This window comes from Squalius cephalus (assembly GCF_949319135.1).
Source record: "Squalius cephalus genome assembly, chromosome: 23".
In the NCBI taxonomy this organism is placed as follows: Eukaryota; Metazoa; Chordata; class Actinopteri; order Cypriniformes; family Leuciscidae; genus Squalius; species Squalius cephalus.
Window position 1 is genome coordinate 9018315 of NC_137144.1, and position 22955 is coordinate 9041269.

At 37.4% G+C, this 22955-nt stretch overlaps 2 protein-coding genes across 2 annotated transcripts; one reads left to right on the forward strand and one right to left on the reverse strand.

The window, feature by feature from the left end:
* Window positions 1-20: 20 nt before the first annotated feature.
* On the forward strand, window positions 21-12001 carry tsg101a (tumor susceptibility 101a). The gene is made up of 10 exons (XM_079859721.1): window positions 21-375; window positions 1390-1477; window positions 1569-1634; window positions 1720-1883; window positions 2024-2150; window positions 5631-5688; window positions 5880-5974; window positions 9486-9688; window positions 9802-10041; window positions 10188-12001. The coding sequence occupies exons 1-10, from the start codon at window positions 334-336 to the stop codon at window positions 10275-10277; spliced, it is 1173 nt and encodes a 390-aa protein (XP_079715847.1). The 5' UTR covers window positions 21-333; the 3' UTR covers window positions 10278-12001.
* ldha (lactate dehydrogenase A4) lies at window positions 11808-22955 on the reverse strand. The gene is made up of 8 exons (XM_079859722.1): window positions 22859-22955; window positions 21002-21136; window positions 19025-19142; window positions 14885-15058; window positions 14606-14779; window positions 14405-14522; window positions 14019-14142; window positions 11808-13222 (listed from the first exon to the last, which is right to left on the reverse strand). Exons 2-8 carry the CDS (start codon window positions 21128-21130, stop codon window positions 13058-13060), a joined length of 1002 nt encoding a protein of 333 aa, XP_079715848.1. The 5' UTR covers window positions 21131-21136; window positions 22859-22955; the 3' UTR covers window positions 11808-13057.

The following is a 22955-nucleotide window of genomic DNA, read 5'->3' on the forward strand; positions in this document are numbered from 1 at the left end:
GTCAGACTTTTATTTTGAAAGATCCACCGGAAGTGAAACTCTCTTACTGTATGACGTTCGCCTCGTTCGTATTGTTTATCTTTCTCGAGATGAACGCTAGTCGACTTTACTTATATCTATTAAAGTCTCTTTAAATAGCCATAATTCAGACTATATTAATGTGTTTTTAAGACATTTAGAGTGTGTTGGTGTCACACAGCAGCCGTTAATACGAGTGTTTAGGGTTTGTTGAGTGTTTTGGCCTGAGCTGAGACACATTCATATATTTCACACATTCTTTTTTTTTTTTTTTTTGCTCAGGACTTTAGTGTTTTTATATTTGTACAGTAAATCATGGCTGTTGTCAACGAAGGAGCTCTTAAAAAGATGCTGAAGGTTTGTATTGCGCCTTATATCTGTAACGGTAATCTCTCATTTTGAAATTTAATAGGGAAGAGTATGAAGGGCATTAGATATGTTTTGTGTTAAAATGTGACATAATGTCATATCGACTGTATTAGGCAGGTTATTTGTCTATATTTATATTAGATTTACTGAAGTAGTTGTAATACTGTATTTAGGTGTCTTTAAAAGTCAACATAGTTATGTTTTATTTTATAATAACTTTCATTAATAACATTAGTAAAGAAAGATTTTTACACTTAACTGTTCATTGTTGAATGATATATCTTGATTAAATTAGTTTCATACAATTCACGTATAATGGATACAGTTTTGAAATAAGAAAAGATAAAGAAAATGAAACTTAGCTTCTTAGTATATTTTCTCATTCTCGTTAATGTACATGTGTACCATACAATTTAAGAATACATCAGTATTATGTTAGTATTAATAATGTACTATTATAATGTTTAGTTATATTTTGCATTAGCTTTTAATTTTATATTTTCATTTTTCATTTTAAGTTTTAGTAATAGTAATTTTATGTGATTTTGAATTTTGTATATGGCTTTTGCCATTGGTTCAGCTTTATTTTTATTTCAGTTTTAGTTTGAGTAATTTTAGTACTTAAACATATTTATTTTATTTAGATGCCAAGACACAATTTAAAATGTTTAAGTTCAGTTTATCTACTGCATTAAGCAGGTTATTTGTCTGTATTTATATAAGATGTAGTAAATGTAGGCTATGTATTAGATTTGGGTGGTTTCATATGTTATTTTACCTTTTTAAAGTCAAAATAGTTATATTCATATTTTATAATAACTTTATAATAACCTATATAATTCTTAACATATGATTAAATACACATTTAAACAGTTTGAAATGTATTATTGATTCAATGTACATTCATACAATTCATTTTGATAAGGCTTTATAATAGAGACAATAATTTGTTAATAAGATTATTGGGTTATTTATATTAGTGTATTGTTTTTCTATATTCAGCAATACAAGTACAGAGATCTCACTGTCCGAGAGATAACAAACGTCATCTCTCAGTACAAAGACCTCAAACCCGTTATGGATGCGTACGGTAAGATTCTCTCATCCTATCTGCACTTTGTACTGGAAATGTTAATGTACTTCTTTGAGTTTTTCATGAGTAACTGATGTTTCTCTCACAGTGTTTAATGACGGATCATCCAGAGACTTGATGAGCCTCACAGGAACTGTACCAGTTAGTTATAGAGGTGGGTTAGACTAGAGAATTGTTTATAGTGTAAAGATGAAGGCAACATTATAACACTTATAACTAAACTGGTTTTCCCGTCTCAGGAAACGTGTACAATATTCCTGTGTGCTTGTGGCTGTTGGATACGTATCCCTACAATCCTCCTATATGTTTTGTGAAGCCCACCAGTGCGATGATGATCAAGACCGGCAAACACATTGATGCCAACGGCAAGATCTACCTGCCCTACCTGCACGAGTGGAAGCATGTACGACTCCATCATCACACACAACTATTTCATTCTAATAGCAATGTTTTTCCCCCAATGTCTTTCATGAAGAAATAAAAATGACATGGAAATTAGAAACATTCACTCAACTTTTGCATTATTATCTCCTGGCCCTTTAGCCTCAGTCAGATCTATACGGGCTCATCCAGGTCATGATTGTGGTGTTTGGCGAGGAGCCGCCTGTTTTCTCCAGACCCACGACACAGCCTCCTTACCAGGCCTTCCAAGCGGCCGGACCCCCCAACCGTAAGCATCTCTTCATATTGTGTGTTCATGACACTAGGGATGCTCCGATCTGCGGCCGATAATCACATTCTGTGACTCGATCGGAAGTATCTAAAATAGGCCGATACACACACTTATGTGTCAAAACGCCCGTCTTTGCAAGTATTTTCGTAAACACAGTCGTTAATGTCTTAAATGATTAGTAAAGGATTAGACATGTCCCCATGTCTTTCTTTCTTCAGTCGAAAAGAAATTAAGGTTTTTGAGAAAAACATTCCAGGATTTTTCTGCATATAGTGGATTTCAATGGGGTCCAACGGTTTGAAGGTCCAAATTGCAGTTTCAATGCAGCTTCAAAGAGCTTTACACGATCCCAGCCGAGGAATAAGAGTCTTATCTAGCGAAACATTTAAAAAAACAAAACAAAAAAAGCACAAAAAAACATTTATATACTTATTAACCACAAATGCTCATCTTACACTAGATCTTACACTCTGTGATGCGCCACGCATTACGTAATCACATTGAAAGGTCAAGCGTGACGTAGGCGGAAGTACAGATCTAGTGTTTACAAAGCCAACGTGCAAAGACTAAGTCAAACACCATTCACCAAAAAAATAAATAAATAAAAGGTAGAACAACGATGTCGGATGATTTTGAAGTTGGAGGAGACAATGAGATGGAGTTTTTCGCCCTATCCTACGTTTTTGAACCGGAACACGTCTGACCTTTCAGCGTGATTCCTCGGCTGGGATCGTGTAGAGCTCTTTGAAGCTGCTCTGAAACTGAAATTTGGACCTTTAAACCGTTGGACCCCATTGAAGTCACTATATGGAGAAAAAAACCTGGAATTTCCTCAAAAACCTTAATTTCTTTTCGACTGAAGAAAGACAGACATGAATATCTTGGATGACGTGGGGGTGAGAAAATGATCAGAAATTCATTATTTTTATTCTGAAGTGAACGAATCCTTTAAGTGAACGTAAACAGTGCATTCGGTGTTAAAGTGAAAGCCTGCTAATAAAGCTGCTGTCATCCTTGTCATTCATGTTAATCAAACAGTCTATCATTGCTCTTAACTAAATCACTTTTGTGAAGATTATGCACGTTTGATTGTACAAATACATTTGAAATACATTGATGTTGTATTTCTATTTCTAGTGCTTGAAATTTAGCGCTCGAGTGTTGATGATGAGCGACTATTCAGTACAGCCGCATATGTTTTGGATGAAAAGCCTGAATTTATAAAGACAGTCCTGCCAACTTAAAGGAATAGTTCACTTAAAAATGAAAATTCTGTCATCATCTACTCACCCTCAACTTGTTTCAAACCTGTATGAGTTTCATTCTTCTGCTGAACACAAAAGAAGATATTTTGAAGAATGTCGGTAACCAGACAGTTGTACACTTCCATAGTATTTATTTCCTATATTCTTCCATTTGTGTTCAGCAGAAGAAAGAACCTCATACAGGTTTGAAACAAGTTGAGGGTGAGTAGATGATGACAGAATAATTTTAGGTGAACTATCACTTGCTGAATACTATTCCTGATCCTTTTGGTATCAGACGGCTAATTTTGTTCATATAGGTTCCAGTTTTTCTCTATATATTTTTTTTTTGTCCTCAGTCACATATTGCACAATGTTTAATTACACCTTATTGGTTGTAATTATGCTCAGTTCTACATAATAAAGTCTTGTAGGCTCTTTATTAAGATGGAATATCCTAATATGGAAAGGCAAGGCAAGTTTACTTATATAGCACATTTCATACACTATGGCAATTCAAAGTGCTTTATATAGGGAGGGATAAAAATAATCAAAAACAAAAGCAAGGAAAATTCAAACTTTGTATAGAAAATAGACACAAAATAAAAGCAGGGGAAATTAAAACAGTTCTAAAAGGAATTAAAAGAGATAAATGATACAGTTATAAAATTAATTAGAGTAAAATGAATTAAAATATTAAAAAGATGATACATAGAATAAACTTCTCATCTGGCAAAACACCGGTGTATCTTATTCTTCTGTGGATTTTCATATACCTTGGATTATCTGAGCCCACCAGATTAGTAATCTGTACCAATCCAGACCAGTAATCTGTACCAGTCACTACAGTGTTCCCATGACCGTCATGAGTCAATCCCTCTCAAACTCCACCACAGAAAGGTGACCACTTGCTCACAAATTTGGTCATCAGGACCATCAGGGTTTCCCCCACTACTACAATACCCTTCACAAAACACTGGTTATCAATCAGTGCCATTTGAGTTCAGTTTAGAATCAAAAGGAAGAATACAGAGATAAAACACAGTGTAATCAGTCGGACGCACAGTGGCACAGTGCTATTCAGTAAATGCACAGATAAACAGATGTGCTTTGAGTCTGGATTTGAATGTGACTACTGTAGGAGCACATCTGATCTCTTCTGGAAGCTGGTTCCAGCATATTAGCTAAAAGCAGACTCACCATGCTTAGAGTGAACCCTTGGTATTTCTAGTTGATGTGATCCTAATGATCTGAGTGATCTATTGGGTTGATATTCAGTGAGCATATCTGCAATGTATTGAGGTCCTAGGCCATTGAGTGATTTATATACCATTAATAATACTTTAAAATCAATCCTAAATGTAACTGGGAGCCAATGTAAAGACCTGAGGACTGGCGTGTGATATGTTCATATTTTCTGGTTCTGCTCAGAATCCTGGCAGCAGCGTTCTGTATGAGCTGCAACTGTTTTATGGTCTTTTTGGGAAGGCCAGAGAGGAGTCCATTACAATAATCCACCCTGCTGGTGATGAAAGCATGCACAAGTTTCTCTAAGTCTTGTCTGGAAACAAAGCATCTAATTCTTGCAATATTTTTGAGATGATAGTATGTTGATTTAGTTATTGCTTTGACATGACTACTGAAACTAAGGTCTGACTCTAGAGTCACACGTTCACCAAGTGAAGGTATGCGTTCACCAAATGCGTTCACCAAAACAGAGAGCTTAATTATTACTTATATAAAGCTTGAAGGAAATCGGATGACAAAAAAATCAGTAATCGGTATCGTCTGCAAAAATCCTGATATGAGCATCCCTACTGAAAACAAAACATTTTCCAAGTGATATGTACAGTTTTAAATATATAAAAAGAGAATTTATATAGACTTTTATGTGTGCAAAATATAATTTCTAATTTTTCAGATTTTGGCAATAGGGTACAGACATTTCTTGACCTGGAGATTATATTCCTCATAGGATGCGTGGTAGTAAAAAAAACATAGATACTTTAATCTGTTATAAGGAAAACATAATGTACATTTTTATGATTGCAATATCATATATTTTGGGCACTGAAAATGTAGACTTTCATGTGACTTATTTTTTCAGCTCAGATTGTGAAATAAGCTTCACATGATCACTAAACCATTTTACAAAGTAATGCCTGTTTTAAACAGCAGATGTCTCCCTGCTCCATACTGAAGTGTTTGTTTTGTGTCCTTCTCCTCCTTCCAGAGTCCTATATGCCAGGAATGCCAGCAGTGTCTCCCTACGGCCCCAACCCAAACCCATGGTAATGATTCAGTCTGATTCAGTCTGACCAAAGATCACATGCAACAGCCTGAACAATATTAAATAAACCTGTTAAAGTCATTAAAATTTTTCTTTTCAACCCTCATGATATAAAAACACATGGTTTAAAAGGCAGTGTTGTAACTAAAGAGTGAGATTAATTGGTTATGTTATGGTTTATGTCTTCTTCAGTGGTTACCCAGGTTACCCTTACCCAGGAGGCAATGCTTATCCTGCCACAGGTGGTCCTGCACATTACCCTTCCCAGACTCCTGCCACCACTGTGGGTGAGTTCTCATGTTTTCTGCAGATAAACTACTACAAATATCATTTTAACCCACAAATCACAATATCCTCGGAATAAGCAATATGGATTTTATTTTTTAAACTTCAGTTGTAGGCCTCAGATGGCATTTTTCATACTTTTTCCTGATCCTTTCAATCTGAATTGCCAAATTTATTGCCAACAATCCATTTACTGGATTTATGTCAATTTGCATCTGAGTTCATCATAACTGGCAACGTTCAATTTCAGTCTGAGTTCATTTGAAGTCGCAACGTTAGGGTTAGTTCACCCAAAAATGAAAATTTGCTGTTACTCACCCTCAGGCCATCCAAGATGTATGTGTCTTTATTTCTTCAGTAGAAATGTAAAGAAGATTTTTAGCTGAAACCATGGTCCTTGGTGAATCACCAGGGACCACGGTTTCAGCTAAAAATCTTCTTTAAATTAAGAGTAAATGCTACCAATTCAAATGAATTCAGATTCAAACTGAATACCAATTCAGTTTAGCTCTGATTCAGATTCAGTGTTGTCAGTTTAGATTAACTTGCATTAATGTTCAGTGATTTAGATAAACTCATATTCATATTGAATGTAACCACTTTAGATTAACTCATTTAGATTCGGATTGAATGCTGCTCATTTAAATGCAGAGTAAAGGCTATCAATTCACATTAACACATATTCAAATTAAACGTGGACAATTCAAATGAATTCAGATTCAAACTGAATGCTACCACTTCAGTTTAGCTCAGATTCAGTGTTGCCAATTCAGATGATCTCAGATTCAGATCAAATGTCGCTAATTCAGATGAACTCATAGTTATACTGAATCTAGCAAATTTAGATGAACTCATATTCAAATTGAATGTTGCCAGTTCAAATTAATTCAGAATCTAGTTCAGTTTCTCTGATTCAGATGCAGTGTTGCCAATGCAGATTATGGTTTATGCTTATGCAGTGTTGCCAATGCAGATTTTGCAAGTCAATGGAAATCATCACTTTGAGAGTCGAAAAAAACATTACAGGCAAAACAAAATTGACGTCTTATGAAGGGAAATGATCGGTCTGTGCAAGAAACTGAACATTATTTACAACATTAATACTTGTAATCCACAACCTCGGTACGAAGTATTTAAGTATAAAAAAAGAGTAGATCTGAATTAACAGTACATAATTTGCAACATTAAATATGAATCTGAGTTAATCTGCATTGGCAACACTGAATCTGAATCAGAGAAACTGAACTAGATTCTGAATTTCAACATTCATTTTGAATATGAGTTCATCTAAATTTGCTAGATTCAGTATGACTATGAGTTCATCTGAATTAGCAACATTTGATCTGAATCTGAGATCATCTGAATTGGCAACACTGAATCTGAGCTAAACTGAAGTGGTAGCATTCAGTTTGAATCTGAATTCATTTGAATTGTCCACGTTTAATTTGAATCCGTGTTAATGTGAATTGATAGCCTTTACTCTGCAGTTAAATGAGCAGCATTCAATCTGAATCTAAATTAGTTAATCTAAAGTGGTTGCATTCAATATAAATATGAGTTTATCTAAATCACTGAACATTAATGCAAGTTAATCTAAATTGACAACAATTGAATCTGAATCAGAGCTAAACTGAATTGGTATTCAGTTTGAATCTGAATTAATTTGAATTGGTAGCATTTACTCTGAATTTGGATTAGTACCATTCAATAATGTGAGTTAATGTGAATTGTCTGGTATTTATTAATAAGAGTTAATCTGGATTAGCAATATTCAATTTGAATGTGAGAATTGACAACATTCAGTCCGAACTGGCTTTATTTAATCTGCATCTGAGTTAATCTGAATTGGCAACAGAACGCCTGTACTATATACATCATTCTTTAACTAGACTTTTACTCAGTTGTCAAGAGTATATTGCAGTATTAGGAGTTCATCTAAAATAAGATATTGGACAAGAGACAGCTTCCCTGAATTATATGAGACAACGTGTTAATGTCAGTTTCATAAAAGTACAACACAGTTCACCCTTTACATTCGCTTTACTCCTCTATCTCTGCCTCGTCTTGACCCTGACCTCTGGTCTTCTCCCCGGCTCCGTGACTGGTTTACAGTGACCGCGTTGGAGCGCTCTGAAAGGTTGGGCCTGTAACTAGATTCTGAGCTGGTAAAGGTCAAAGGACTTGGTTCATCCAGTTTGACAGAGAGGCTAGTGGGTATATTTAGAGTGGCAGGAGTGGGAAGAGGATATCAGTCCCTAGGGAACTTTCATCATTAGGTCTGAACCATGACATTAACTACAGTGCTATGCAGAATGTGTGAGTCTATAATCACACTGAGTGTCTCTGTATGGCTGAGATAGTATGAATACGTTTCAGCTGAGCTGCTCACTGACAGCAGGCGTTCTTAGAGGCGCAACTTATGTAATAATGGAGAAAAAGGGTTGTTTTCACAGTGAAATGAATCTCTGTGTGGATCATACTGGCTGTTGTCAGACTCCCTGTGCATACAAAAATCTAACTAAATTATTACAATTAATGGCAAAAAGAATGTTTGGAAATGTAAACTGATATTTCCTACTGACACACTACAGCAAAAGATATAAATAACTGACTTAAAACCATTTTTGGGGTGAATATACTAATGTGCCTAACAATTGTGAAAGAATGGGTCGCTCTCAGGAGCTCAGTGAATTCAAGTGTGGTACCGTTAGAGCAGTGGTCTCAAACTCAATTCCTGGAGGGCCACAGCTCTGCACAGTTTAGCTCCAGCCAGCTCCAACTCACACCTGCAAGGAAGTTTCTAGTAATCCTGAAGACCTTGATTAGCTGGATCAGGTGTGTTTGATTAGGGTTGGAGCAAATCTGTGCAGAGCTGTGGCCCTCCAGGAATTGAGTTTGAGATCACTGCGTTAGAGGTTGCCACCTGTGCAATAAGTCCATTCGTGAAACTGTTAGTGGTATTATAACAAAGTGGAAGCAATTGGGAATAACAGCAACTCAGGCACGAAGTGGTAGGCCACGTAAAATCACAGAGAGGGGTCAGCGCATGCTGAGGTCACCAGAAGCACACAGAAGTCACCAACTTTCTGCTGAGTCAATAGCTACAGACCACCAAACTTCATGTGGCCTTCAGATTAGCTCAAGAACAGTGCGTAGAGCTTCATGGAATGGGTTTCCATGGCCGAGCAGCTGCATCCAAGCCTTACATCGACAAGTGCAATGCAAAGTGTCGGATGCTGTGGTCCTCTATGCAGAGTCCTGACCTCAACCCGATAGAACAGCTTTGGGATGAATTAGAGCGGAGACTGTGAGCCAGGCCTTCTCGTCCAACATCAGTGCCTGACCTCACAAATGCAGAAGAATCTCAAAAATTCCCCATCCAAAGCAGCTTACATTGCATTCAGTGTATTCATTTTATTAGTTCATGCATTTCTTAGGAATCAAACTCATAACCTTGGCTATCTCTAAAAAACTGTGGCACTAAATCTGTGTCTCTGTCTCTTCTCCCTCCAGGTCCAAGTCGTGATGGTACGATCGGTGAGGACACCATCCGAGCATCGCTAATCTCGGCTGTGAGTGATAAACTGCGCTGGAGAATGAAGGAGGAGATGGACAGAGCACAAGCCGAGCTGGACGCCCTGAAGAGGACAGAGGAAGACCTGAAGAAAGGACACCAGAAGCTGGAAGACATGGTGTCCCGCCTGGACCAGGAAGTGGTAAGAACGTTTGCAATTATTCCATAGGGAAGGTTGTTCTTCCCAAATTCTGCATTGAGATCCCCCAGTTTTTGTAGAAGCATGACGTTAGATGTGTGTTTGTGCACCTTCAGGCTGAGGTGGACCGAAACATTGAGCTCCTCAAGAAGAAGGACGAGGAACTGAGTGAAGCTCTGGAGAAGATGGAGAACCAATCAGAAAACAATGACATTGATGACGTGATCATACCGACAGCCCCGCTCTACAAGCAGATCCTGAACCTGTATGCAGAGGAGAACGCTATAGAGGACACCATCTTTTACCTGGGAGAAGCCCTGCGGAGAGGAGTCATCGACCTGGAGGTCTTTCTCAAGGTATTTCTATTTCTTTCGTTTTTTTCAGAGAACTAAAGTTTTGGCACAGACTTGCCATTTATTCTCCTGTATTTGATTTTCTTGGTACTGTTATGTTTGTATGACTCTTTTTTTTTTTTTTTTTTTGACCCTGTTTTTGTCCTCAGCATGTGCGTCTGCTGTCCCGAAAACAGTTCCAGCTGCGAGCGCTCATGCAGAAAGCACGAAAGACCGCTGGACTGAGTGACCTTTACTGACCCTGCCGTCACCAGTACATTCTCCTCCTGACACTCCAGCGCTGATCATATGACCCGGACTCTGATCTGGGTCAGTGGGAGCTCACCAGTTTATGATATTTTACTTCTGTGAGAATTTTAGCTACTGTACCTCCTTGATTTCGATATTTGAATGCTAAAAGGTCAAAACTAGTCCTGAGATTTAGAAGTAAATGAGACGTCATAGACATTTTGTTCCTTCTTTCATTTGAGCTTCTCATGTTAAACTGGCAGGTGTTTGGGTCTTTGGCTTTAGATAATTATATTAACCGTACCAAGTGATACATTTAAAATGAGACATCCACAGGTAATATGTGAGAAAACTGCTCTCAAATGTGGATAGCTACTCCTATTTTCATTCAGGCACTGTTAAAAAAAATGGTCATACTCCATACCAACGTGAATCACAGGGAAATTCACCCCAAAAATGAAAAGAAAAATGTACATTTTGCATAAAAAGATGAAACCTATTTTTAGGACTATTAAGATTTTTTACATTGTGGCATTATCATGACAGTCAAGTACATGAGAAAAATAAAGTCTTATGGTTATTACTGTAAAGCATTAATGTCCAAGCATTTTGGATTACTTTTTTCAATTAAAATCAACATTACATTTAATTTGTATTTTATCTTTTTTTTTTTTTCTCTTGACTACGAGAATTTTTGTAAAATGTCTTTAATATCACAATGCAAAAATAAATAAATCACTGTCTAAAAATCGACTTCATTTACTTTATGCAAAATATAATTTATTGTTCCTTTTTGATTTTGGGGTAAAATATGACATTTCTTGAGATTCACCTCATGGAGAACAGTGATGACTTATGGTTCAGTATTTAAATTTTATTACATTTATTTTGCTGAATTTATTATTTATCGTCACAATTGGGAACTATTTGGTGTTCCCGATTTATTGTTATGACGTTATAACTGTAAATCATTTAGTTGTATACAAAGTATGGTTTGTTACTAATAATGTTTGTTTTGAAAACTGAAAAGCTATAAACTGTTGTACTGTACTTTCAATTTTCTGACCGTTTATTCATCTAAATGGGTTTAAAATATTAACAATTCTTTAGATGTTTTTTCTTACCTGTTGGATTTCAGTTGCAATTGTTTTAATGCACTTTTGGGATGTGAATTAAATTTTTAAGACTTGCGTTGCAGTTTCTTAGAGACTTTCCCCCCTAATATTTGTTCTTATTTGTTCCAGGCTATAGATTGTCAAGCAGATCAAATAAAAGAACATCTTGATAGATTTGTGAATGGTCAGCAATTGCCTCATGTTTTCATATCAGTGTGTGTAATAAACGGTTGGCAGGTCCCACTGTGCTAACTTGTATTTTGACCTTGAGGTATTAAACTCAAAACCAGCCTTATATTGATGCTATTTAATGCACCTTTGGAAATGCTAATACACTTTTGACAGATTATTTAAACAACATGGTTCACAAACCCAGTTTGTTTCGGTACAGCTATTTGGTCTAGAGAGCAAACACAGAAAAACAGCTTTTGTAGTTAGTCACATCGTTTATTCGGTTACGGGCTGTGTCTCAATTGTACAGTCACACGCTTCAAGTAACAGCTATAACCATCGCTGTGCATTTACCACTCGGCTGGAGTGCGTCGTTGTTCTTATGAACCAACACTAACAGAAATAAAAATACATCAACAACAGCATTTTGTTTCCAGCTGATACATAAAGTGTATACTTACACCAATTACACCAAGTAGTTGGATTATCTAAAACCTTTTAACACCTCAATATGGTTTTGTTATAGCATAAATTACAATGAATTCTTGTGGTTGACTTTCAGTTCAAAGCCACTGACTTGCATTGAGTGTTTACATGCGCCGTCTTTGTGTACATTAACGCGTAAAACCAATTTGTCTTTACACGTAAACACTGTTATTTGCATTCTGACCTGTTAGCCAATAGACCTCAATCATGAACATGCATAGAAGAACTAATTACTTTAAATTAATTCATTAAATGAAAATAAATTAAAGCAATTTTAATACAAATTGAACAATTGCATTCAGTTCAACCACCAATTTCTAAATCATTTGTTAAATAATTGTCAACCGTCACATTCCACTCGACAATTCAACGTCATTCTTTAAACCATTCTTCGGTTAATTGTCTCATTTAATGTAGAAATTCTGATCGTAAAATCATTCTAAGTAAACTTGCATTAATTTCAGGTTTTACAAATGATTTACAGATTGATTTTCATAAATGAGGACTATTGTGCGCATGTCTTTTTACAATTTGATGTCAAGCCTGCCAAAACCTAACACTTTGCGTTGACAGGTTTGTATAATGAGCTGATTTTTGAAAGTTATGTAAAAACACACAGTGATATTTTGTAACACTGAAACCGTTTTGATTTTACGTGTTGGTCTTGTTGAAATTATCATTAGCGTGATGCAAGTACGGAATGCTAGCTGACCTCAGATCGGAATAAAATACTCAAATTGCACATCATCCTGCTCGCAAGTGCTTCTTTCTTGAATAACAATACTATGCACATAAGACACAAACTTTCACAAAGGGTGATGATCTCTGTAAAGACAACAGGAATAAACGATTTCTAAAACCTCTGAAATAAGGAGTGTTACAATCTAAAGGTCTGAGACTGGCATGTAGATTTCTAATGGTTACAGGCAGTGAGGTTTTTGAAGTCAGGAGATTGATAGGCAGGACTCATTGAGGTTTGTATTTTGTGACACTGGCTACATTTTGGACAAGGCTGCGTTTCACAGGGTCAGCTCCTTCTGAACGCCCCACAGGGTCTCAGCGCTCTTCACCAGCTGCTTCTCCTCGTCCGGTTTGAGGGTCATGTGGACAACATCTGTCAGGCCACTGTTGCCCAGGATGCAAGGTATGCTGAGGAAGACCTCGTCATTCACACCATGCATTCCCTGTAAATACACAACAAATGTCAAACAATGGTGCCCTGTAGGCATTTTATAGCTTTGTTCCAAATCTTAGTAAGCTTAGCATCTAGCCAACATTTTTAAACAGGCTGTTTCTAAGATAACCTTTCGAGGATAATTAAATCACACAATGCACTGTGACAAACTCTTGAGAGGCATTTAGTCCAGAATGATGGACAGTCGAGGGAAATGTCTATTATGATAAATATGAACTCCGAAGGCCCTATTTTAAGGATTGCAAGTGTATATCTTACAATTCTGAGAAAAGTCAAATTTGTGAGGAAAAAAAAGTCAGTATTGCGAGTTATAAAGTCAGAATTACAAGATATAAACTCGCAATTCCAAGAAAAAAAAAAGAAGTAAGAATTGCAAGTTCTGAGAAAAGTCAAAATTGTGAGATAAAGTCGCAATTATCTTTTAAATTATTTTATTCCATGAGGGAAACAAGCTTCCATGTGTCCATGAAGAGTTGTTCAGATCAGTACATAAGATTGTTAGCTTAGCAACATGCTAACGTAAGATCTACTGGAACCAACAGTAAATGTTAGTTCTTCTGTGTGCTTCAAGTTTGCATCAAATAGGAGTTGCTGTCCATAATCACTCACTTGATGCTGCCTTAGAAGGTAGTTGCCTATTTTGTCATAAGACGGCGGTTTTGGGACAGAGTTTATTATTATATATGTACGTACTTATGTTCTGTCTCTACAAGAAAAAAATATGGTTCACAATATTTGGTTAATGAAGACAGCAGGTCAACCAGAACTAAACATGAGAATCTCACCTTGACCAAAGTGGAAACTGGATGACACTTGTGCAAGTTCTTCAAGATGCTTTCACACAGGTCAGCTACAGACATACCAATCGCCCAGGAAGTGTAACCCTTCAGTTTAATAACCTCATATGCACTGCCAAATAAACCAGATTTATTTGTTAAACACACATAAACAACCACGAGTCCAGACTAAATACATTTACGCAAGGCCTTGATTTATAGGCTTTCTAATGGCGACACATGGTATACATTTATTACAGATCATATACAAACGAATGGCGACGACTCTTAACACTTGGCCTCTCTCCCTAAAACCTTTCTCGGTGTCGTTCTGAGACGAATATTAGTGTAAAGTACTAAACCACTATATGGATGTTTAACTGGTTGCAAATTACCTGTCAACCACCATCTTGTGGACGCTCTTCCAGTCCTCCTTGTCTTTATCGGTGCCCATGTCAGGGTTCAGACTCTGAAGGGACACACCAGCCACGTTGACGCCGCTCCACACGGGAACTGAAAGAGAAGAGGGATGTTTAGTTGTATTCACTGTGCTCTTGAAACACATCTGTGCTCCTAATCATCCCTGCGGTCCTCACCGCTGGAGTCTCCATGTTCTCCCACAACCCAACCGTGGCAGCTGGATGGGTGGATGCCCAACTTCTCTCCCATCAGGTAACGGAAACGAGCAGAGTCCAGGTTTGTGCCGCTGCCGATCACACGGTTCCTGGGCAAACCGCTCAACTTCCAGGCCACGTAAGTCAAGATGTCGACTGAAGACACGAGAACATTTGTTTACGTTTCTGAAGCTACACGCCATCAACCATTCATTGCAAAAGGACATTCAAAGCCCATGCTGGACAGTCGTTGTGTCATACCTGGGTTTGAGACCACCAGAAGGATGCAGTTGGGGCTGTACTTCATGATGTTGGGGATGATGAACTTGAAGATGTTGACGTTCCTCTGGACGAGGTTGAGGCGGCTCTCGCCCTCCTGCTGACGGGCTCCAGCAGTCACAACCACCAGTTTGGAGTTAGCCGTCACACTGTAGTCTGGAAATGACATGAAATTATCAATTTTGGAAGGATGTCCCGCTCTGAGAGAAACGGCCTGTTCAGAGTCAGACCAAGCTTAAGTAGATGGTGGAAAGAACTGGCACCAATGGTCTCTTGCCACTATCAAATAGAGGTTATGCGCGAGGCTTCACCGTCGGCCGGAGTGACTGAATGGCAGAAAGACTGAGCGGCAGCATTGGTTTTCAGCCTGAATGCCGCGAAAAACACACAAAACACATCTAAAATGGGAAAGAGCTTTGCGATTGACTGTACAACTAGATTTGACAAGAAATCGGAGGTATATTTTTACAGACTGCCGAAAGCAACAGATTAGAGGAGCAAATGGATCGCTGTAATTCACAGAAACAACTGGATCCAGGCAACGAAAGATGGATTTGCAGTTATCATTTTGTGTCAATATGCTGAATTTAGGTGTAAAATCATACACTATATGCATTGACAACTCATCAATTAAATATTTACCATCGTATATTCTGCATAATTGGAAGTTTTTAAATAAACACTGACAAAAACCTATACAAGTTTTAAGGCTAGACGATATATATATATATATATCACTGATATAAGTGATCACCCGGATTTAGACCTACATTATATAAAGCGTTCACAGGCAAATTTGCTGTATGTATTTCCCCGGCGTCAAAATCAGATTCCTGGCTGCATGTCCATATCCATGGATCACTGGATCTTTGGTAAGTTGTAAGTTCCTTGTAAGACTACATCGAGTCCAACCTTTAGTTTAAACTGATAATCGATTGTTTTCCTCGCGTTTTCGCAGTTTCCTCTATTAAATCCAGTAACACAGCAGCTCTTCTGCCACTCAATTCGGCTGTTCCCGCGGGAAAGTGATGTCAATGCATTCCCTCTATTATGCTTAAGATACTTTTGGGGAAATGCAGACGAAAAAATTAAATGTTGTCCATCCATAAATAAAAATTAACACTTTTTTTTTGGAAATCACTGCACATTAAGAATTAAGCAGCATCGCATGCCAGGACAGGAGTGCTTTTTGCTTGCTCTTCTTTTCCAGAATCCAGAGTGCTTTTGTTCTTGCCCTTTCGTCTGCATTTTTTTACTTGTTCATTATGTTCTCGGTGCGAATAGGCTTTCATAGTAGATTGGCTTCAAAATCGATTTCTCATGTTAATAAACTTCTTTCTGTTAAGGCTGAAACACACTAAGCTGACAATCGGCCAATGCAAAGTGAGCAAAAGTTGTTGAGAATCCGTCAGTCTTGTTTTAGCAGTGTGTTTCACACTGTTGGCACCAGTAGGACTGCCGGTGGAGGCTTTTCGGATGATTGAGCATGTTGACTCAGCGGAGGAGTCTGTCGGAGAGAGGGATCACTCCGGGTGCGTTTCCCAAAAGCAACTATGATCGCAAGTTCCATCATTACCAACAGCTCAACTGAGCATAGTTAGCCAACTATACTTTTGGGAAACACCATCAATTGACAATTTAGCTTAGCGAACTATTGTATGAAAAAAAAATGGAAGTGACAAAAGCAAGTGAACTACAAAGTCAAGAGGGCACACAAAGAAGACTCTTATTTTTCATCTTCGGTTAATTTCCCTTGTTGAATGACAAATTCTGACTACTGCTACCTGCTGGCACAGAGTGTATGAGTTATTTGACCATTGGATATGGTATTACAAATCTCTCAATTCTGACTTTTTTCTCTCACAATTGCGAGATATAAACAGGCAATTGCGAGAAAAAAGTCAGAATTGCGAAAAAAATAAAAAGGGCGAGTTTATCACAATTCTGACTTTATTTCTCGCAATTGTGAGTTTATGGAAAGTTACGCTGCAAATCCTTAGTGCTCAATTCTGATTTATTTGTCAGACCCGATTTGTTTGTATAGCTGTTTACATTGTTTTTTTAAATGTGGTTTAAAGGGACACCAGGCAAGCCTGAGTGTTTTTTCTCTACGAAGCTCCCCCTAGTGTCTGGTAGTAAATGCTTTCAAACACACTGTCATAAAAACGAACTGTTGTCCCTCCCCCCTCGCCACGAGCAACCCAGCTGAGCAGAGGAACCGGCAATTTCAAAACCAGTTATGTCTACCGAGGTAAGTAAAGTAATATTTTCTTTCCAACTGATGGCGAGTTTTTTTAATTTTTTTATTGTGTTTTCATGCATACTAGTATTTTTACCGGGAACGAACGATATGAACGAGGCGAACTACTGTTTACGTGTGCGAGCCCTCACTCGGTCTGAAGCTCTTTTCCTGTCTGAGACTTTGTGAGACTGAAGGACGCGGGTAGGATACACCGAACTTGCAAGCGGGATATTCTTCCTACAGGCAGTAGGGGCGGGCGAGAGAGTCTTCATTCGCCCTGTAATGAGTCATTCAACCATATACTGACCTACGAAGATGATTCATTAACACGAAAACGTTGCCTGGTGTCCCTTTAAATCAGATTCCAGTGTGAACAAATCATGTCCTGAACTGACCCGCAATGCGCAAAAGAACGATAAAAATACATCATGCAGCACGCTGTTTTTTTGTATATAGAGCCGTAACTGTGATACTTATGAGTTCTGACACATCACTGTCCTTCACTGACTACCCTTCGCCAATGTCTTGATAACTTCGGGAATGTAAAGTCTTTGAAGTGACTCCCATGAGCGCAGAATTGTGATGAATGTTGATCTAGAGTGATGTAAAAGTCGCATGAATTCAGATATGACTGTTCAGACAGAGGTCGCATTACAAAACATCTGATCTGTATTGGATTCAGGACCACATATGAGAAGTGGCACAAATCACAAATGAAAAGACGAGATTCTGTTCACACTGTCATGAAAAAAGTCACGTGAGATTCGGGCCACATTTACCGGCAGTCTAAAGGGCCCTACACACCGGGACGAATATCGGCGCGCGTTATTCGCCAGCGTTTTTCAACGCGTTTTTTGTGTTCACACCCAAGCGATTTTCGCTGACGATGAGCCGAGTGAACATGCAAATTCATTCCCTGACATTAGATGGCGCTTAATGTAAAACAGAAACCACTCCATAACAGTTCTCTTTTATCAAGATTTTTGTAGTCGCTGTCACGTTTGTCATATAGTTCTTTATGTTCCGACACCAACGGAACCAAATAAGACGAGGAAGATGCAAGGCAAGATGATTGTAGAGCTGCTGGTCTCCAGCAGCTCTACAATCATCTTGCCTTGCACCTTCCTCGTCTTATTTCTTCCCGGCAGTGTAGACGCTACTTGGTGTATATCTTCTTCGCCGCGTATGTGTGCTCGGCAAGACCGTTTTGTGTTTGAGCGCCCCCAAGTTGTGTTTTACTGTAACTTCAGAAGCTCCAGAACCAAAACGCGGTGCGTCAAACCAAAAAAACGAACCTGAGGCGTTTTTTAAAAAATGACGCTTTTACGCGTGCCGTTTTTCGCGCCAGTGTGCACACTCACATTGGCGCCCTTTGTTTAGTCACGAGGCGTTAAACGTCCCGGTGTGAACAGGCCTTAAGTCAGTCAATTCTTTATTTTCTGAGAATTGCAAGATGTAAACTGGAAAAAAAAAAGTCAGAATTGTGAGATAAAAAGTCGCAATTACCTTTTTTATTTTCTATTCAGTGGCGGAAACAAGCCTCCATACTATAGTCTTTGTGGTGTGTTCAAACACAACCTTTTGGCCCAGACGCAGGCAATGCGAGGCGACACCAGTTTACTTTCAACGCTGATATTGTTAGGTGTGTCTGGGCATTTAGACGGACAACGCTTCTACGTTAAAGCAGACTGGGAAGTTGTTAATTGACAAAAATTAATCTTTTCTTTTTGATTAAGATGCAGCCCCCTGAATCATGCTTTTAATTTGAATATTTTACTTCTATTTTTAAATAAATATTATAATAATTTTGAATCTAGGTCACCTCATTGGTATGTTATCACCAAATCAGCACCAGTTATTACCAGATTATGAAATCTGACCTTTATCCGCCACTATCTTGTGTGTCTTGAGAAAGAGGCTTCCATGCTGCAGGTCCATAACCTCTCCTTTCAGCTTATCTTCCATCACGTCCACCAGGGCGAGTTCGTCAGTCAGATCCTGCACACACACACACACACACACACACACACACACACACACACACACACACACACACACACACACACACACACACACACACACACACACACACACACACACACACACACACACACACACACACACACACACACACACACACACACACACACACACACACACACACACACACACACACACACACACACACACACACACACACACACACACACACACACACACACACACACACACACACACACACACACACACACACACACACACACACACACACACACACACACACACACACACACACACACACAAGATTTAATACACACCTTACATGGCTGCTTAGACGTTGATAAATGTTGAGTTAGGGATTAATTTTATTACTTAAGGTCATGAGTCTGAACCAGTTTGATTTATGTTCCTCTATATTTTCTAATATTTAAAGATTGTTGCACATGTAGGTTCAGTGACTGCATTTTACACCGATGGAAAAATGAAGAGAGCTGAGGAGTGCAGACTCTTAAAGTCTCCAGATATGAGGATCATGTTTATTCTTGGCGGAGGTTCAAGGCCTTCCTTCTCATTCAGAAATCGCTCTACGTTCAAAGGTCAGGAAAGCTTTAAAGCCAGTGTTATTTGTGCTTTACCCCCATTGAGAATTCAGGAGAAAAAAACATGAGCACATTCCTGATGGTTCAAGGAAATATGGGAATCAATGTGACATTTTCATTTCAGACAGTTTTTTGTTGTTGTTCACATGTTATAGGAAACATGGCATTTGATTTATATTGGACCTGCACAAACGGTCCAAATTGGTTAAAATTATTGGCACATAATTATTGTTTAGGCTACCTCATAAAACAAACTTTTATTCAAGATTTCAATACAAGTGATATGAGTTTAAAATAGTCCTATCAGTGAAATTGTCTTTTTCCACTCTCACCACTGTTCCCACTACAGGAAGAGTTAAGACATGACAGGATATGATGAGGAAACCATATTGTGAAATGTTGTGAGGGCTCACAATAGAAGAATGGTTCATCGAGCATTCTGTCCTTTTTCTTAATAAATAATTATAAAGGTGTCCTTTAGTTCATTCTAAAACGCCCAATTTTACTCTATTTAGATCATTTAAAAGGTCTAATTTCATTACATTGTATTCATTACAGTTGTAATTAGTAATTTAGATCATTTAAAAGGTCCAATTTTATATACAGTATATATATATATATATATATATATATATATATATATATATATATATATATATATATATATATTTTTTTTAAATGAATGATTTATTTCTGCATTTATTTTTTAATAAATTTGTCATTAAGATTATTTAAAAAGGTCAAATTTTACTAAATTTATTTAAAAATAAATTGGTAAGTTCTTTGTTTATTTTAACATAAATTAGTCATTTAAATCATTTACAAAAGGGCCAAATTAACTACATTTATTTTAGAATAAATTAATAATTTCTTAATTTATTTTTAAATAAATGAGTCATTTAGACAATTTAAAAGGTCGAATTTTATAAAATTTATTTTAAAATAAATTAGCCATTTCTTCATTGATTTTGAAATAAATTTGTCAGATGATTTAAAAAGGTCCAATTTTACTACATTTATTTAAAAAAAAAAATTGGTAAGTTCTTCATTTATTTTAAAATAAATTTGTCATTTAGATTATTTTAAAAGGTATTTACTCTGTTTATTTTATTTAAATTTTATTAATAATTTATTACTATTTTAAAATAAATTATTTGCAATTTCTATTTTAAACTTTTTAAAAGGCAAAGCATGAATGTTGTCAGTGATATAATATCACTAGTGATGAGTGTGTATCCAGTGCGTGACCTCACTGACCTTGAGAAGGATGCTGATGGCGGCGGCCATTCCCACCATTCCCACTCCGACCACCGTCACCTTGTTCGTGGGCCCTGCAGGCTGTTCCTTACTCACGTGAGCAATGAGTTTCTCCTTTGTGGAGGCCATCTTCAGCTACAGGGGACAGAATCTCATCAGTCACTCGGCTTTTAAATCCATCATTCATTTGCTTTTAGAATCAATGCTCTTTGGGAAACTATAGATACTGTGAATCTGAATTGCTTCGAATAAGAAGCCATTTTAAAACAACTGCATTGACTGATCATTTACATGATGATGCAGAGTAGTCCAAGGCAGTGCTTCTCAAACCTGTCCTGACACATTCAGTCCCTCATTGACACATTCAAATGTGCCGGGGATCCCCAGGACAGGTCTGAGTCCCCCCCCCACCCCCCCACCCCCAGCCTCTGCAGTGTTGTGTGCACAGACGCACGTAGAGGAATTAATGCAAAGAGGAGGAACAAATCACGTGAAGAGCCCCTTTCTCATGATTTAAACTGATCATTCAACATATGCAGTCCAAACACACGCACTTCAAAGATGATTTCTAATGTCTGTTATAGTCATTTATCCTCACTAACCATCACTACAAAACCAAAACAACTGAATAAATGATGCCTGTCACTGAGAGGTCTTGTAGAACATGCACTGATGAATGGAGCAAATTAGCATCTATTTATTTATAATAAATACAGTTGGTATTAACGTCTGGGTTTATATATATATATATATATATATATATATATATATATATATATATATATATATATATATATACACATACATACATACATACATACATATACATATATATATATGTATATAAATAAATGTAAATATATATACAGATATAGGCCTATATGAATACGTCTGGGTTTTAATTTTTTTTTTTTTTTTTTCTTAAACGAAAATTTAACCTATTTTTGAACAATGAAGATATATATTTTTATTTCATTACCGTAATACAAAAAGAAATGTCATTACCATAATGTGTCCGGATGTTTTACTGCTCATTATCCCCAATGACGATTATCAGTAGTCTCATTACTTTAATACAGTAATTCAAATTAATTTTCCCGTTGGAGGCCGGTGTTAAGGTGACGCAACAAGGGCGAATCATATCGAGAACATAAATATGGTAAATCTACACGAGCTGAATGAAATACTGACTCATCTCGTGCACACATTGTGCGAATCGGGACTTTTATGTAAAGCATCCGGACTAAATGTACCCTAAAAAACACAAGTACCAGAATCCTTTGCATATAAGGAAGCAAAAAGTGCATGAACAACATGAAGTGCATCTGATCTGTCCTGAAGCACGTAGACTCCAGTGACGCACGAGCAGAATGACAGACCAACATTAACAAAACTGAGTCATTTTCTCCAGTATACATTAAAATGATCGTAAATGATCACTGCATTAAAGAGAATTCGATTAAACATCAATACTTGATCATAAGCTTATTATTTTGAAACAAGCAGCAACAAGTCGTATTTGAGTTCACAATACGAGAAAAATGCAGGTTTATTTGCAAACTGTTATATTCATGATGTGCAACGACGATTATGTAACATCATCACAGCTAGACAGCAAGAGCAAACGGTGCTTACATCAGGACATGAACGATCAGCAGATTTCAATCATATTTATATATGAGTAGGATGTGACTCATTTTACATCCTAATGATAGAAGAAAAATGCCATATATAGATTTAACTATATATATTATAGGAAAAAATAACCAACCAACACCGGATACGTGCTTTTAAGACTATAACTTTCTTTTATTTAATGTGCCTTATATTAGTTAGTAGTGTTCGTGAGTGGCTTACCTGTAGATGCTGTTATTTGACAGTGATATGCAGTGTAGACTGGGCTGTTACTCCGCACTGGTGCTGCTGTGAGTGAGGAAGAGTCTGCGCGCGCAGC

Bases quoted from the DNA above. Each gene is read 5' to 3' on its own strand.
- tsg101a (XM_079859721.1), top strand. From the start codon at position 334: ATGGCTGTTGTCAACGAAGGAGCTCTTAAAAAGATGCTGAAG. The intron at 1,884-2,023 runs GTACGACTCCAT...CTGGCCCTTTAG, and splicing joins ACCTGCACGAGTGGAAGCAT to CCTCAGTCAGATCTATACGG. The intron at 2,151-5,630 runs GTAAGCATCTCT...TCCTCCTTCCAG, and splicing joins AGCGGCCGGACCCCCCAACC to AGTCCTATATGCCAGGAATG.
- ldha (XM_079859722.1), bottom strand. From the start codon at position 21,130: ATGGCCTCCACAAAGGAGAAACTCATTGCTCACGTGAGTAAGGAACAG. The intron at 19,143-21,001 runs GTCAGTGAGGTC...GTGTGTGTGCAG, and splicing joins CCATCAGCATCCTTCTCAAG to GATCTGACTGACGAACTCGC. The intron at 14,523-14,605 runs GTGAGGACCGCA...CTTCTCTTTCAG, and splicing joins AGAACATGGAGACTCCAGCG to TTCCCGTGTGGAGCGGCGTC.